We start from the raw sequence: 17,108 nt of genomic DNA, 5'->3' as shown, positions 1-17,108 counted from the left end.
TATATTTTACTCTTTGTTTCATCCTAATAGTATGGCATATTATGTATTGATTTTTTTAAGATGTCAAACTTTTTATTTCTTGATTAGCTCTCAATTGTTCATATTACATTATTCTTTCATGTTGTCTGATTCAATTTGGTAATATTTTATTGAGGATTTTTATGTATATGTTCTTGAGAAATACCAGCCTGTAGTTTTTTTTTTGAGATACTTGAAATTTTGGCATCTGGACCACATATAATGAATTGTAAAAATTTTTCTTATACTTTTATTTTGGGGAATTTTGTGAACTATTTTTGCTAACTTTTGTTTGGACCTGATATTTTCCTTTTGGCAAGTTTAATGTTTGCAGAATTCTGTCTGTGGCTGTTTTATTTTGTTGGTGTATAGTGTTTCCCAATCTTCCGTTACATTGTTCGATCATCTGTCATTTGAAGATGAGGTAGTGGAGGTGTTAGAGGTAGTTCACTATCTTTTAGGAAGATTTGCTAGTGAAAATTCTCCCATCTTTTGTTACCTCTCTTAGTTTCTCCCTATTTTGAAGGTAATCAGTTTAAGTGGACAAAAAAATAAGGACTCCCTTTGTGTGCATCCTATTTTTTTCTGGTTGATTTTATTGGCTATACTTACAGAACAGTGTAAATAATATTGGTGTTAGTGAATATTTCTTTATTATTAATACTATTATTACTATTAACCTCAAATAGTTGTCAGGAGGGGATTCATTCAATTTAACATGTCCATCCATGTGTAATGCATCTTGATGCAGCCTTTGGTAAAATCTGTTTAATTTTTTATTAGGAAAGATGATTTATCAACAATTTAAAAACAAAAGAGTAATAGTTCATCTGTCTCAACTGCTTGCTGAGGCATTTAGGTAATGGTAGTCCAGAGGTGTGTCCAAACTGGGGGGCTAATAAGTAGTAGGCATCAGAGTTAACAGGGCTGAAAACAGTGAAAATTTAAGATGACGAGCAATGCAAAAGCTAAAGAACAAGCAGACACCATGGAAAAATGTTGGCTAGGTATAATTTTTTTAGCTAAAGCCTTATCATAATATTTGTTTTTTCTGGTTCTTAAGAAAGAAATTTTATTCAACCAATGTGTAAGAAAAGGCAGGGTAGAAGTGATACAGACAATAATTCTAATGACAGCTAGAGTTAATTATGCCTTCCAGTGGAAATATATTCAGTGATGGAAGCAGGTATAAATTCAGAAACTTTATGATCATGGCAAATTATTTGTAGACTGCTGAAAAATTTCATTATCTTTTTTTTCTGAAATTGTATATCTTTCTTTTTTCCTGCCATTCCAGAGGCTCTCCTTATAGAGAATCTCCTTTGGGTCATTTTGAAAGCTATGGAGGGACCCCCTTTTTTCAGTCCCAGAAGATGTTTGTAGATGTGCCAGAAAATACAGTGATACTGGATGAGATGACCCTTCGGCACATGGTCCAAGACTGTACGGCTGTGAAAACTCAATTACTGAAACTGAAGCGTCTGCTGCATCAGGTGAGTACATATTAAACATTTACAGCTCTAATATACTAAGCTGTAAAAGGGATCATCTTCCTTTCAACATAAAGTTATTTGGGTTTCTGCCATCCGTTTAGATGTGTATAGAAATAATGCCTATATATAGCACACACTAAAAACCCTGTAGTATATGTCTAGGATAAGCAGAAAGGGTCAAAAGCTATGTACATATGACCAGATAAGATGATGTTAAGCTAAATGAACCCCAAGATAGGGACACAAGTGGTTTTTTCTTTCTTGCTATTGTTCCTAAGGTATTTATAATGTACCATGTGATTTTTAATATGTTTTTTATTGTAAAAATACTGTACAGAGGGTTACAGTTATATGAGCAAGGTAATGAGTACATTTCCTATCAAGCATTGTTACCTCCTTTGTTTTTCCCTTATCTTCTCTTCGCTCCCACCTCCACTACTACACTACTTCCCCACACACCTAAATTGTAAAGTTCATTTTTCAACATAGTGTCTTGTATATCTCATTGTTAAAATGGGTCAACATGTATCCCTAATTAAGCATTTTGTTTTTTCCCTTCCCATCCCCAAGCTAGAGAAGTGTATATACAAGATGCAGGGCACCGACATCAAATACAGTGATGTTGGGGTTATACCGTGGGGGAGGAACATACAAAGAAGCAACAAAAAAAATCACATGGTACGTTATAAATATGTTAGAAACAATAGCAAGAAAGAAAAAAAAACACTTGTGAACACTGTGTAAACAGAAGTATACTCATTATCTGTCTCTTGTGAGTGTAACCTCTCTGTATATCACTTTTACAATATTAAAAAAAAAATTAACTTCAGCAATCATCCCAAATTGCCTAGTGTCAAACTTAAAGTCAAAATATACTTGGAGCAAAACACAATGACCTCACCAAACACACATTTTCCTAGCGGGCCCCCAAGTTGTATATTTATTCAGTCTTTTTGTGAAGTTAATTGTATATACAATCCAAAATCCTAAAAATATCTTATAGATCAATGGTTAGTAGTCATCAAACTGAAAGAATAAGAAATAATCCCTCAGATATGTATGAACAGCAGAAAACTCTGTTAGCTTTGGTATTTTGGACAATGAGAGAGGCCACAAACTCAATGAAATGGCACATGGATAAGGTTGGAAAGAATAACATATCTTCGCAATAAACAGTGTTGGGGGCAGTGCATGTGATTTTTTTGTTGTTGTTGCTTAATGTGTTCCTCCCCCATGGTATAACCTGTTTTCACTGTATTTGTCGGTGCCCTGCATCTTGTATATATACTTCTCTAGCTTGGGGAGGGGAAGGGAAAAAACAAAATGCTTAAATAGGGATACAGGTTGACCCACTGTAACAATGAGATGTACAAGACACTATGTTGAAAAATGAACTTTACAATTTAGTCGGGGAGAGGGGGTTGCGGGCGGAGGAGGTGTCTAGTATAGTTGTGGAGGTGAGAGGGAAGGGAGGGTAGGGGAAAAACAAAGGAGGAGGTAACAATGCTTGATAGGAAATGTACTCATTACCTTGCTCATGTAACTGTAACCCCTCTGTACAGTATTTTTTAAATTAAAGTATCAAAAAAAACTTGTTGAAGAGAAAAACGTGAGTTTTTCATGCTGGTCTGAACTCAGAACACAGCATCAACATTTTTATGACTGTTTGCTATTTGGTAAGCCATTCTTTTTGTTTTATTTCTTCATTTTTCTTTTCTATTTCTTTTTGCTGGTCCTGGGATTTGAACTCGTGGCTTAGGTGCTATCCTAAGTCTGTCTGTGCTTAAGGCTAGTGCTCTACAACTTGAGCCACAGTGCCACTTCAGGCTTTTTCTGAGTAACTTACTTCATGTCTCAGGGACTTTCCTGCCCGGGGTAGTTTCGAACTCGTATACTCAGATCTCAACTTCTTGAGTAGCTAGGATTACAGGTGAAAGCCACCAGTGCCTACCTTTACTTCTTCATTTTTATAATACCTAACTTGTAAGTTTGTGGAACAAATGAGAAATTGTAGCAACCTAGTGCCAGAAACACTGGGCATTCTGGGATCAGTAGTTGTTACTATAATTTCAGGTAAGTAGGAAACAAGAGCAATTTGTACTTAGTCATATAATTTAATTTTTGTTCTAGATCTTCAAGTTTGATCTTTTCCAATTTTTTTTTATCCGTTGAGAAGATCTCAATTGATGGTAGTGATGGTCTTTATCTGAAGTCATGGAGTTGAACTCTATGGTAGAACTTGGTTTTTGATTCAAGAATACATTGTTTAAGCGTTTAGCATTTTCACATGAGCTCAGATGCACAGCTTGTAACCAAGGAATAAAATATTAATTTTGAATTGTGGCTACCTTTGTATTTGGTTCTAAATCAATATTTGTATTTTATTTACTAGCCCAAACTTAAACGTATAGTTGATAAAGGACACTGACTTCTCTCTGTTCAGTTTTCTTTCCAGGTCACCTTGCTAAGGGTTGTATATTTTAGTTCATATATGAGCAAAGACTTCATCTTAGAATTCCTGGTGGCCATCAAATGAGACTAATGGAATCTGCTCATTTAAGACTAGCTTAAATAAGGCTCCTCCTACTATAAGTGTGAGTGCAAATATTCTGTTAGTTGGGTAAATTGTTTTATATTATTTGCTTAGGATTTTTCGATATTCTGTATATTACATTCTGGCCTACTTGATATATATGATATTTGACCACCTTTTGAAAAATGCTCTATGTGCTCAGTCTGGGAGCAAAAAAGTAGATGATCATTTTTGGATCTGGGTTTTAGGAATCTTCTCAAGGCATAAGTAGATACCCAGACTGGGAACTTACAGTTTAGCTTATTATAATCAAGAGATATTTGTTTTATGATATTTCTCTGTTTGATGGTCTGGGGTGACTTTCTGATCAGGAGCTTCAGTATCAAAGGAAATAGGAGGTAAGAAAGGATGAGAAATACCTAAAAGATGTTAAATAGCTGGTGTGAGCCAGATACTATATGTTCTGCTGAGTATATTGCTCTAAGTCACAAAACATGATTAAATATTAGTTAATAAGACTAGGCCACCTCTAATAATGAGAGAAAACATAACTGGTTAGATATGGGTGAATTGATGATGACCAGCACTACAGAAATCTTTTTTAAAAATATTTTTTATAGCTCTGTGAATCTCTTAATTTTCTTTTTTGTCATTCTGACCTCTGAAATTTCAGGTAGTACCCACTGAACAAACTGACTTTGTGTTTTGTTTGTACAGTGAGAACAAAATTGTGATGAAAAAAAATTACAGTTCCTTTTCAGGATTTCTTTCAGGCTTCCCAAATGCTAATAGAAGTTAAATACTGAAAGACTCCAATATTTTATGTAAATCTTCTTTTAGTAGTTTTCTCTTTTTAACTTCACTATATTAAGAAAGTTCAATGTGAGTCATACATAGTTTAATAAGATTTAGTAAACCTAGTTGGGCAGTGTGACTCATATTCTGTGATCTTAGCTGCTCAGGAGGCTGAGATCAGGAGGCCAGCCTTCTCAGAGAAAGTTTGCATGACTACATCTCAAAGAGGATGCTAGGCATAATAACATACACCTGTGATCCTAGCTACATTAACAAAGCATAAAATAGGTTGGCTTAGGCAAGAAAAACAAGACCTTACTTGAAAAATAAGCAAACAGAAGAGTTGCTACCACCTTTGTCAGTCCTTTTTCTGAACAATATGTGGTCCATAGCTTCTTTAGAGCTGTTTCCAGGAGCTTATTTTTGCCAGAGTTGATGCCAGTCAGAGTTGATGCCAGTGGGGATACCTATTAAGTGAAGTAATTTTCTTCCTGAGGGTGATTATAATTTCTCCATAGTAAAATTTGCTAACTTGCTTAGGAAAGAAGAAAAGGCCAGGAATGTATTTATTCATTATGCAGACGTAATGTTGTATGCAGACACTGGCATTAGTAGATACTAAAACCATTTTGCAAAGTAGTTATGCCTACCTATTTTTTACCTCTTTCATTTCTTGTTTGTTTGTTTGTTTGTTTTTTGGTCAGTCATGGGGCTTGAACTCTGGGCCTGAGTGCTGTCCCTCAGCTCTTCAGTTCAAGACTAGTGCTCTACCACTTGAGCCACAGCACCACTTCCGGTTTTCTGGTGGTTTATTGGAGATAAAGAGTTTCACAATTTTTCCTGCCTGGGCTGGCTTTGAACCGCAATCCTATGATATCAGCCTCCTGAGTAGCTAGGATTTCAGGCGTGAGCCACTGGTGCCTGGCTTACCTCTTTCATTTCTATTCACTACTTTCCCTGTTTGCTTTTATTGTATTGCCACATCTGTTTGACCTCGGAGTAGCAAAGAAAAATCTAAGATACAGTAATGGAAAAAGATGATGACAATTCTTTTTGACGACGTATTGAGGTTTCCATAGTATTTGATCCCTGTGATTCTTTCTCTATGAACTTGATGCTTGTTTTGGGATGAAAATAAAGGAGTACGTAATAGTGTTTATGAACTGGCAAAAGTGATATATAGTTATTGTGTTTTATTATCCCCTCTCCAGTTTTGAGAATTAAACCAGTATTTTTTCCTTCACATAGTGGAATTTTTTTTCCCCTGTGTGTGTGCACACACATTTGTATGTGCAGAGAGAGAAGTTTGCCCATGTGTGTACACATAGATGGAGAACATTGAAAGCAGTGGCATCCTGCATGAGTGCTCTGAGTTAAGGAGTGACTGCCACTTGGGGACAGAGAGTATAGAAAAGGCAGGGCTCCCATAATCCTTTATGTCCACACTTTTCTTCAGAACAACAACAACAAAAAGCACCATAGATTTTGCATGAAAAGAATATAGACAGCCTAAGAGTTTGGTAGCATGAATAATAAGCAGCTTTGTACTCTGTCCAGGTTAAGTAATGAGACATTAACTAGCTTTCTTGTGTGCTACTTCCTGATTAGAATGTTTTCCTTCTTTTAGCATCTAGAATTTTCTTCAAGTTTTATAATCTATGTTTACAGCTGTATGAATATATTGTTTTGCCTCTTTTTTAAAAAAAAACTTTGAATAAGTGAAATGGTATGCATTTCTCGGTGACTTCCCATGTTTTTAAAGACTCGGCCATGTTTCTGTTTAGCTCTATTTTGTTTACTATTATTTCTCTTTCGGTTCCTTTCTGCAGATTAACCATACTATTTCTTTCCATTTTAGTCACTGCTTATTTTGTTTCCAGTTGTTCTTTCTCTGACAAATACTGTTGCTAAGAACATTTTCCTGGTACACATATAAAAAAGCTCCTCTGGAGTATCTAATTAGAAGTGGAATTTCTTTGTCACGAGGCACAGAAACATTCTGCTCTATAAATACCAAACTGTTTTCCAAAGTTTTGTCTTTTTTCCACCCCCATTGAGTAGTAGACGCTATTTCCCATTGTCCCATACCTGTGCAAACATGATATTACCTAACTTCTTAATTTTTTTCACATGGATAAAAAATAGTTATATTTAATTTTTGTTTTAATTTGCATTTTTCCTATTACTAATAAAGTTGAATATCATTGAATATTTATTGGATTTTGTTTCCTCATTGTGTCATTGTGTGAAATTTAGTTTTCTTTGTATATTCTCAGTGTTTATATGTATTGTTTATATGTATTGTAAATATTTCACTCAATTCTGTGAAGAATTGGTATCCTTTCTCTTTTTGCTGTCCTTCAGTGAACAGCAATTTTAAATCTTATGTTGCTGAATTTTTCTTTATGGCTTGTGCTTTTAGCAAAACCTTTCTAACAAGCATCATTTTTTGCTCTGTGGCCATGAAAATGTATTCTACTGTTTCTTAAAAAGAGTTTCTTTGTTTTTCACAGTTAAATTCAAGAAACTTGGAATTGATTTTGTTATATACAAGGTATGAGTTAGAGATTGTTTCATTCATTTCCATCTAGATTGTTAGTGGGTTCAGGACAAACATATTGAGTCTTTTTTCTCCTCTGGTAAGCAAGCAGTGACTGCTTGTGCTTTTATAAAACAAAAAATTAGCTGTCTATATATGAGACTATTCCAATTCCAAATTCTACGGCTTAACTGTTGCTTAGTATTTTTATCATCATGGTTCTTATTTTACTCATCTTCACATATACTTTATCTTCTTTTTTCTTTTTTTTGTAAGTCCTGGGGACTGAACTCAGGGCCTGGGCACTGTTCCTGAGCTTCTTTTTGCTCAAGGCTAGCACTCTACCACTTTGAGCCACAGCACCACTTTTGGCTTTTTCTGTTTATGTGGTACTGAGGAATGGAACACAGAGCTTTATACGTACTAGGCAAGCACTCTACCACTAAGCCACATTCCCAGCCTCAAATGTATTTTAATTTATATATTTTTCTTTTCCTTCCCCTCTGTCTCTTTGCGTTCCCTTTTACGTATTCTGTGACATTTTTGTGAAATATTAGAATCATTTTGTTGAATCCTATGAAAAATTCTGGGGATTTTGGTGGGCATTTCTACTATGGCAGTCACCCTTTCTGTGTTCTTTCTATTTTCAGCCCACTAGGTTTTGATAGATTGTGCTGGGCTATGCATGTTTCAGAGAACCCACTTAGATTAAGAGTTGCATGCATGGCTACCCACCTTCTTCACACCAGACTGTGGCCTCCAGTGCCCAACCTTAATGGAAGCCTACTTACTTTGATTGGTACCACTTGCTGGTCTATGACCATACATGCACATCTCCCTAACCCCCTTTTCTCTCATCCAGCCCTGAGCTCTATACTTGTATCCCTTGGGAAGAAGATGTAAAGCCTGTAGGAATGGTTATGCAGAGTCAGATTTGTTCAAATTAAACTTTTAGGTTTGAAAAACAATAAATTTATACAGAAGAAATTTATAAGCACTGTTTACTTAGAATATTATGAAGTGTTTTTCCCCCCACATATTAACAACATTCTAGTCTATTTTTGAATGCTTGGTGGATTGGTTTTCATTTGTTCTAAAGCCAATGTTAGGATCACCTTATGAAACATTTGTTGAAAACCAGGCTTTGTTTGCCTCTAATTTTTAAGTCCTCACAAATGTAGGTTGAAGTTTTACATTCTAAATCATAGGTGATGACAGTATTACTTTAAACTTGTTCTTAAAGCACATTCTAGAGTGTGTGCAGTATGATGGTTCATTCATGTATCATTTTATTATTTTTGAAAAACCATGTGAAAACTCTCTTCTTCCTCTGCTGCTTTTCCTAGCGTGCCTCATGTGATTGTGTTGTAGCATGTCTGAACACAAGGCAGCTTTGTTGACATCACTGATGATGCTTGTTAGCAAGGATTGGTCAGTGCTGCCAGATGTTATCAATCACTTCAAGTATCCATGTCCATTGCAGCTGCTCTAGAACTCATAGGCCGACCCCAGTTTTTGCAAACTCATGGAAGAACCACCTGGGTAAGATGGAGTATCAGGGCTTTCAACAAACTAATAGGTGGAAGAGTTATATAATATTAGTGCCAAAAGTTTATGCTAAGAGAAGGAAACTGGAAGATCAATTGCTAACAGAAGTTCTCTAAGAAGGAACTTAATAAAAACTTTAATAAAATGCTGATAAATTTTGACGATGTTGCTCAGTAGTAGAACTCTTACTTAATGTGATAATGGCCCTGGGTTCAACTCTAGACACTGCAAAAACTTCCATACAAACCAAACAAAAACACCTGATTTATTTTGTTAAAATGCTAATGGCATTCTAATTGCACTTAAAAGTCAAATATCCTGATTAAACCCCATAGAAATTGCCTACATTTTACCTAGTAAAGCAGCCCAGAATACTGGACAGTCAATTAACTATGAGTTACTTATGCTTTGCTTATGTTTCTCCAGTTGGTGTGTTCTGTGGTCTTCCTCCTCCTCCTCCTCTTCCTTCTCTTCCTTTTCCTCTTCTTCCTCAGTAGTAGTAGTAGTAGTATCTGTAGTAGTACTGGATTTGAACTCACCCTTGTACTTGCTTGCTAGGCAGGCATTCTATCACTGAGTCATTCCTCTAGTCCTGTTATTACCGGTTATTTTTGTGATAGAGTCTTGTTTCCTTCCCAGATGCATGCTATACATCAGTCTACCTATTTTATGCTTTCCACTATAGCTGGGATGAAAGACACATGCCTTTGTACCCACTTCCACTGAGATAGTCTTGGGCTTTTCTAACTGGGAGGGCCTGGAACCTCAGACTTACTAACCTCAGTTTCCCATGTTGTTAGGATTATAATAAGTGTGAGCCATCAGTACCTGGATTATTCTGTGTATTTCTTAAATGTGTTTGCCTGGAGTATTTAAGGCAGTGCATATCTCTGCTCAGTAAATGTTAGCTCTTTGGGATGTATAGTTTGAAGTATGAAAAATGCATGCTTTTGTGGTTTTATCTGTACAGCATGTGAAATTATATCTAGACCTTTTCTACTCCTTTGATCCATGTCCTTGCCAACAACAATCTCATGATTACTTGAGTTTTAGGGCAAATCTTGAAGTAGTGTGATTTCCATTTCTCCTAAGAGTTTTACAGAGCTTTAAATTCTGAAGGATTTTGCCAATGAAATATCTGTCCCAAGATAGATCTTTCATGGATGATTGTATGCTATGAATTCAGTTTCATTACTAGTTACAGATTTACATGACTATCTTTTCATCTTGGTAAGCTTTAGGAATTTGTGGGGTTTGAATTTTTTTTCATTTTCTATAATTTATAAAATTTGTGGATGTACAGTTTTTCATAGTATCATTACTTTATTTACTCTCATTATCTGAGACATCTGTAATGATATTCCTGTTGACATTTCTGATATGGGTCTTGATTTGGACCTTTTGCAAAACATTTTAGCAGTTTCTAAAGAACATGGTTTTGTTTCATTGATCTGAGTTTTTTTTTCTGTTAATTTTTGCTCATTATAATTCATCCGTGTACTTGTTCTAAATATTTTTTTTTGTTTTTTTGGGGGGGTCTGGTCATGGGGCCTGAACTCTGGGCCTGGGTGCTATCCCTCAGCTCTTCAGCTCAAGGCTAGTGCTCTACCACTTGAGCCACAGCACCACTTCCGGCTTTTTTCTTTTTGCTTATGTGGTACTGAGGAATCGAACCCAGGGCCTCAGGCATGCAAGGCAAGCGCTCTACCACTGAGCCACCTTCCCAGCCCTCTAAATATGTTTTGTTCCACTTACTGCTAATACTTTAATGTTCATGTATTAACATGAACATTTCATGCCATAGGTATACCTCTATATACTACATTAGTTTAATTCTATAAAATTTGGTGTTGGTTGTCTTTTACTTCAATTCAAAGATTGTCTTGTTTATTTGTGATTTTTTTCTTTAGATCCATGAATGACTCAGAAATCTGTTGTTTATATCACAGTAAACAACAGATTTCTGACCTGTACAACAGATTATTCAAATGAAATTATCCTGTTTCTTGTCAGATTTACTATGTTCAGAGAGCATAGTCTGTGTACTTTCAGTTCCTTTAAATTGAGCTTCTCAAGAATGTAGGTTTTTCTTGAACATTTTTTTCTATCCCATGTTCTTTCTTCTATGACTTAAATGACAAGAATGTTAGATCTTTTTGTACTTGTCCCCATAGGCTCTTTTTTTCCCTCTACTTTGTTCAGATTAAATCATTTCTCCCTCTCCCCAGTTTTGCACATCCTGGACCAACTGCCTACCCTTAACTTTGATAATTTTCCCTTGGTTTCTGTCAACTCACATGTTGATATTTAGCCCTTCAAATTACATTTTAAAATTTTGTTTGTTAATTTTTTCACTCCTAAAATTTCCAGTTATTTTTACTTTATATATCCTGATTCTTTGCTGAAATGTTCTCTTCTATTCACTTTGAGTTTACCCTACTTTTAGATTTTATTTTATTTTTTTGATGATAGCTTTATTAATGTTTCTTCTAGTTAATCCTAACTTGTTAGCTACGTTTGTACTGGTGTCTGTGTGAATTGATATTTTTCCCCCTTGTTAATGTGAGTAATTTTGGACTGTGTCTTAGCTATTTGTGAACCTTGTACTATGAGATTCATAATCCTATTAAAATCCTTTGGAGAATTTTTTTTTCCTTTAAAGCGGGCAAATAATCTAGTTTGAGTCAGGCTCCAAGTTCCAGCTAGTCAATTTTGGATTGGGATTTTAATGTCAGTTCTGTTTTCAAAGACTCTACCCTGCTCTGCTGATCTATTCTGAGTATACACCCGAGGCTGGATTGAAGGCTAGTGGTCTTAGTTTGTTTTATTTTTCAGCCATTGATAAGCTATTTAGGATCTAATGTAAGGAAGTTCTGCTCGTGGAGGAACCTAGGGATTCACATGTAAATTAGGGGAGTGTCTTTTGTGATTTCCTGGCAATTGGCAGTTTCAGTGGTTTTGGCTGAGTTTTTTTTCTTCCACACTGAAAACTGGTGTTTTATTTTTCTTTGCCCACTGTACACTTCCCACAATTGCACCCACATCAATTGAAAAACCATATGTGCTTACGTTTGCTCCCAATCCTTTGGGTTCCTACTTTGCAGTGAGCAATAAGGTATTTAGATATTTGGAAATAATTTTCACTCTTTCTTTTCTCAAACATATTTGTATATAGGACTGGCTCTTTATTTACATGTTGTCATTAATAATGGTAGTTAAACTTTTCATTGAAGTGAATCTTGCAAAATTTTCTCCCCACCTTCTCCCTACTTCCTTTTTTTTTTTTTTTTTTTGCTAGTTGTGGGGCCTGAACTCTGGGCCTGGCCGCTGTCCCTCAGCTCTTCAGCTCAAGGCTAGTGCTCTACCATTGAGCCACAGTACCACTTCCAGCTTTTTCTGCTATGTGGTGCTGAGGAATCAAATCCAGGGCCTCATGCATGCAAGGCAAGCACTTTACCACTGAGCCACCTTCCCAGCCCCCCTACTTCCTTTTTAATAATAAAACATTTTGAGAACATTTGCTGTTCATTAAGATATTGCCTCTCCTCTAGGCTCAAGTTTTTAAATATCCACATGATTTCACTAATAAATGTCATTTGTCCATGCTGGAACTTCAGTAACTGCCTAGTCGTCTTTACTGTGTAGTCAGCAGTTGAGCTTTTCAAAAGCTTAATTGGGTCCCATCCCTAGAGATTCTGATTCAGTAGATGTATAGTACAGTAACCTAAATTCTTCTATCAAAAAACTGACCTACCTGAATGAAAGTTACTATCTATCATGTAGGCGTTTCAGAGCAAGTATGACTTGGGTAGATTGTGATTGTAGTACTATTTGAAGGTTGCTAGTTCCATGGTATTGCAGTTTTGCTGCCTTGATCAGAGATTCAGTCCCTTACCATCACCTCAGGCAGATTTGGTATTGGTTCATCTTCCTTAATGTTGTCTATCTAAATCATTAAGTCATTTATTATTGTATAAGAAATCACTGGTTTCGTGTTTACAAACTCAGCAAGGATTAGAATTCAACACTGTTATCATGTTTTCTTTATCATGTTTAAAGAAAAACGTGTTTAGTTTTTCACCTTTTATTATACCATGAGTTTGACTATACCATGTATTCCATAAACTGCTTAAGGTGTACCAATCATAATCATCATAGATACTTACCGTATCGTCAAGAGATAGAACCTTTCCTGATTCCTGTGAGGTCTTCTAATGTCCTATCCTAGAGTCAGCCCCTATTCTTTTAAAGCCTAGCACCATAGATTAGTTTTCTCTTGTTTTAGACTTAGTATAAATAGAGTTGTGCACTATGTATCCTCATGTATCTAGTATTTTTAATCAAGTGATCTTAGTGGCCAAGCCTTGTTGACATATTTAATATTGTAATTTCTAACTTCTTTATACTCAAAACACTTGTAAACCAAAGTAAATTCAGTTGACTTATTTTGCATTTTCCTTAGTGGAGATAACCCAATCTTGAGATTCTTTAGGAAATCCTTTTATTTCTTTTCCAGCTTTAAAACTTTTGGTGATTCTCTGCTTCATCTACTTATAGGATATCTGTTACTATTCCACAGGTTACTCTCAACTAGCTCTCTTTTTCTTCTTTTACATTTCTTTCTACCAGTGCAGAGAAGAAAAAGATTTGTGAAGTCTTAACCTCATATCTTTCCTTTGCCATGCTAGTGGTTGATCTGGGGTAAATTCAAGTTGAAGTGAATGTCTAGAGCTGTTATATTAATCTGTGTTCCCCCCTCTCTCTTTTCTTCTGACAGCATGATGGAAGTGGCTCAGTGCATGATATTCAACTCTCATTGCCATCCAGTCCTGAGCCAGAAGATGGAGATCAGATATATAAGGTATGACTAGGTAGTCAGGCTACAGAAATCAGAATTCTTTTACTAAAATAATAAAGCAGGGGCTGGGAGGGTGGCTCAGTGGTAGAGCGCTTGCCTTGCATGCATGAGACTCTGGGTTCGATTCCTCAGCACCACATAAGCAAAAAGAAAAAAGCTGGAAGTGGCATTGTGGCTCAGGTGGTAGAGTGCTAACCTTGAGCTGAAGAGCTGAGGGACAGCGCCCAGGCCCAGAGTTCAAGCCCCACAACCGAGCCAAAAAATAAATAAATAAATAAAATAATAAAGCAATGGCAACTATAATGTTCAGTAATAAAGGCATTAAAAACTAGAGCTTTACTGTTCTGGGAAATAATCAGATTTGCCCTTAACCTTTACTATTTTGTTATGTTAAAATATCCCTTTTTAGCCCCAGCTGGCCTTGAACCAGTATATTCCTAGTCTCTGCCTCCAGAGTAGCTGGCATCAATCACTGCTTTCAGCCTTTAAATCCATTTTTGAGTTTATTTATTAATAAAATAATCTTTCCTAATTACAGTATATATAACAACTATTAACAAAAATCTTCCCCATTGTTTGCGATATTTAAGTAATATATTAAAAACCTTTGTAAAATATCGATTACTGATTTCTTGCTGCACTGCACTTATGTTCCTAGTATGTCTGATAGAGATGATACACTTTATCAGTAATTTATTTTCTCACATATTTTCTTTCTGGGAAGTTATGTGTGTGTATGTGCATCTGTCCTCTCTAATTTCTTTGCTGGTGCAAGCTACTTTGTCAGTATATAGTTTACAGCAATACAGAAATGAGCTAATGATAGTTTAGACTTTGAAAATATGCCAGATTGGTGCTTAACTTGACAGTATTAATGCAATTAATTAATTGCATCAAGTGTATCTCATTGATGTACTTGTTTTCTCCTTAATTCAGGCATATTCCTCAGAATTCTTTTCATGGAAAAAAGAATCTCCTTGTTATTCTTTGGGCACATTTACCTTTTGCTGATTTCTGAACCAGCCAAAAAATTCCTCCTATTTATACTGTTCCCTTTGATTACTGTGTCTTTCATTTTCTCTAGATAACTCATGTATATCCCTTGAAATTGTAGCTAAAGTTATTGTTTTGCATGTTACTTCTCTACTCTGTAGCCTACATCTCAGATTTCTTATATATAATGGCTGGTGTCATTGCTCAGTGGTAAAGTGCCAGCCTACCAAGCCTGAGTCACTGAATTCAAACTCTGGTACTGCCAAATAAAACAAAATGAAAAAAAAAAATAAAAGGGATAGTGGCATATCTACGCAGTCAAGATCAAATGAGTATTTACTCAAAAGTGCTTAGTCTCTAACACTGACCCTGCTTCATGAATGTTAGCTGTCACTTTTTGTTACTACCCATTGTTTACATGTCACGTGCCTTAGAGCATGACATTCTAGAATTTTTTTTAAATAAAGAGCTTTCTCTTTAAATGAACAAATAGTTTATTCATTACTGGTTTTCATTGACTTAATATTTCTCAGAATATTTTAAATAACTTGTCTTAATTTTTTAATATTTCAGAATGAAGATTTATTAAATGAAATAAAACAACTTAAAGAAGAAATAAAGAAAAAAGATGAAAAAATTCAACTATTAGAACATCAGCTTGTAAGTAATATTGTGAAGAATGTTAAGTGGATGATTTTCATGTTAGGCCAGTATATGCTTTTTATTTTATTTTTTTGTGCCAGTCCTGAGGCTTGAAATCAGGGTTTGGGCACTGTCCCTGAGCTTTTTTTGCTCAAAACTAGTCACCTACAACCAGATCTCTACTTTCATAATTTTTTGAGTAGTTTATTGGAGAGAAGAGTCTCATGGACTTTCCTGCCTGGTCTGGCTTTGAACCATAGTTCTCAAATCTGTCAGCCTCCTGGGTATCTAGGATTATAGGTAGGAGCCACTGACCTCCTGCAAATGCTAATCTGTCTGTCTATCTACCTATCTACCTTCCTACCTAAGTGTCTTGTCTGTCTATATTTACATGTGCAAAGTTGCATCATTACATAATGATTGCATTATATATGCCCTGGTAAATATCTTAACCATTAGCCTAAATATGAAGGATTCAATATGATAAATTCTTTGTTGGACATACATTTTTAGTGGGTTTCTGTTGTAGGGACTCAGTTCAACAATTTCCATTCATTTATTGATTGATTGATGCAGGTTAAATGTTTTTGAGACATTTTTTAATGTAATAAATTCTAGGGACTGTCTAGGGACTATGAGCAGATGATAGTAGGTGTTTAGGTTATGTGACATACTGAAGGAGATTACAGGGAAGTCCATCCTCTGTGGATCATGTTGAGTGATCCTTCAGTGCCATGTTTGAATCTTGATAATTTTACAGTTGTTGCAGTTTCAAATTTTAGTCCCATATGGAAACAATGCCTTGAATTCAATTATGATGTATTTAATAATAAAAAGGCCAGAATAGAAAGAAAATAATACATAAAAGTCACAGCAGTTAAAAGAAAATCTGTTGAAAGTCAAAAAGCATCTTGGCACAGCAAAGCAACTTGGTTTTAGGAATATTAATCTCACTAAGAACATAAATGATAGAGTATATTGTACTATGAGTCATAGAGTTCAAGAGACAAACTCATGAATAAATAGAATAGACAAATTTGATATTATTGTGAAGAAAAGGCCAAAGAAAATTTATGAGTTTGAATAAAGGATATCTTAGTATTACACACTGAAGTCCTACCAAATACAAAATTAAAAAGGAAAGTAATAAAACCTAATGCGAAACCATATGTTTCAAAGCTAAACATCAGGACACAGCCACCTTTAAAAGAAGTAAAACACAAAATTGTGTAGACTTAATTTTTTCCAAAAATATATTACAGAGCCAAGAAGTTTATTGCCTAGTACATCAGTAGAAAAAATAATGACCTTTGTATTTTATATCCTGAAAAGTTTTTATTTATATAGAAAGGTAACTATTCATATCTTTAATGTCTTGAAAAACATGTTACATGCTTCTGTTAGAGGAATGGGCAACCATTAACTGCAAAGCTTTACATAGTCTTGACCATGTACTAGAAAGATGTGAACCTTTGACTGGGCTGGTATCTGTCCTTAAGACTGGCCATTTCTACAGGGTTCCTGTGCCCCTAGTGGCCAACATTGCTACTTTCTTTTTTTTTGGTCCGGTCGTGGGCCTGAACTCTGGGCCTGGGCGCTTTCCCTCAGCTCTTCAGCTCAAGGCTAGCGCTCTACCACTTGAGCCACAGCGCCACTTCCGGCTTTTTTCTTTTTGCTTATGTGGTGCTG

The 17,108-nt window shown here is 35.5% G+C and overlaps 1 protein-coding gene across 2 annotated transcripts in view; it reads left to right on the top strand.

Moving 5' to 3' along the window:
- Positions 1 to 17,108, top strand: part of Ccser2 (coiled-coil serine-rich protein 2) — an 86,270-nt gene that overhangs the window by 38,472 nt on the left and 30,690 nt on the right. For both annotated transcript variants that reach the window (XM_013032093.1, XM_013032092.1), the window contains exons 4-6: positions 1,316 to 1,511; positions 13,704 to 13,787; positions 15,351 to 15,437. In XM_013032093.1, the coding sequence (XP_012887547.1) occupies positions 1,316 to 1,511; positions 13,704 to 13,787; positions 15,351 to 15,437 (367 nt within the window). The remainder of the gene's footprint in view (positions 1 to 1,315; positions 1,512 to 13,703; positions 13,788 to 15,350; positions 15,438 to 17,108) is intronic.

This window comes from Dipodomys ordii, unplaced genomic scaffold (assembly GCF_000151885.1).
Source record: "Dipodomys ordii isolate 6190 unplaced genomic scaffold, Dord_2.0 Scaffold148, whole genome shotgun sequence".
NCBI classification, from domain to species: Eukaryota; Metazoa; Chordata; class Mammalia; order Rodentia; family Heteromyidae; genus Dipodomys; species Dipodomys ordii.
The sequence above is the reverse complement of the archived record's forward strand: the minus strand, read 5'-3'. Positions and strand labels throughout refer to the sequence as shown.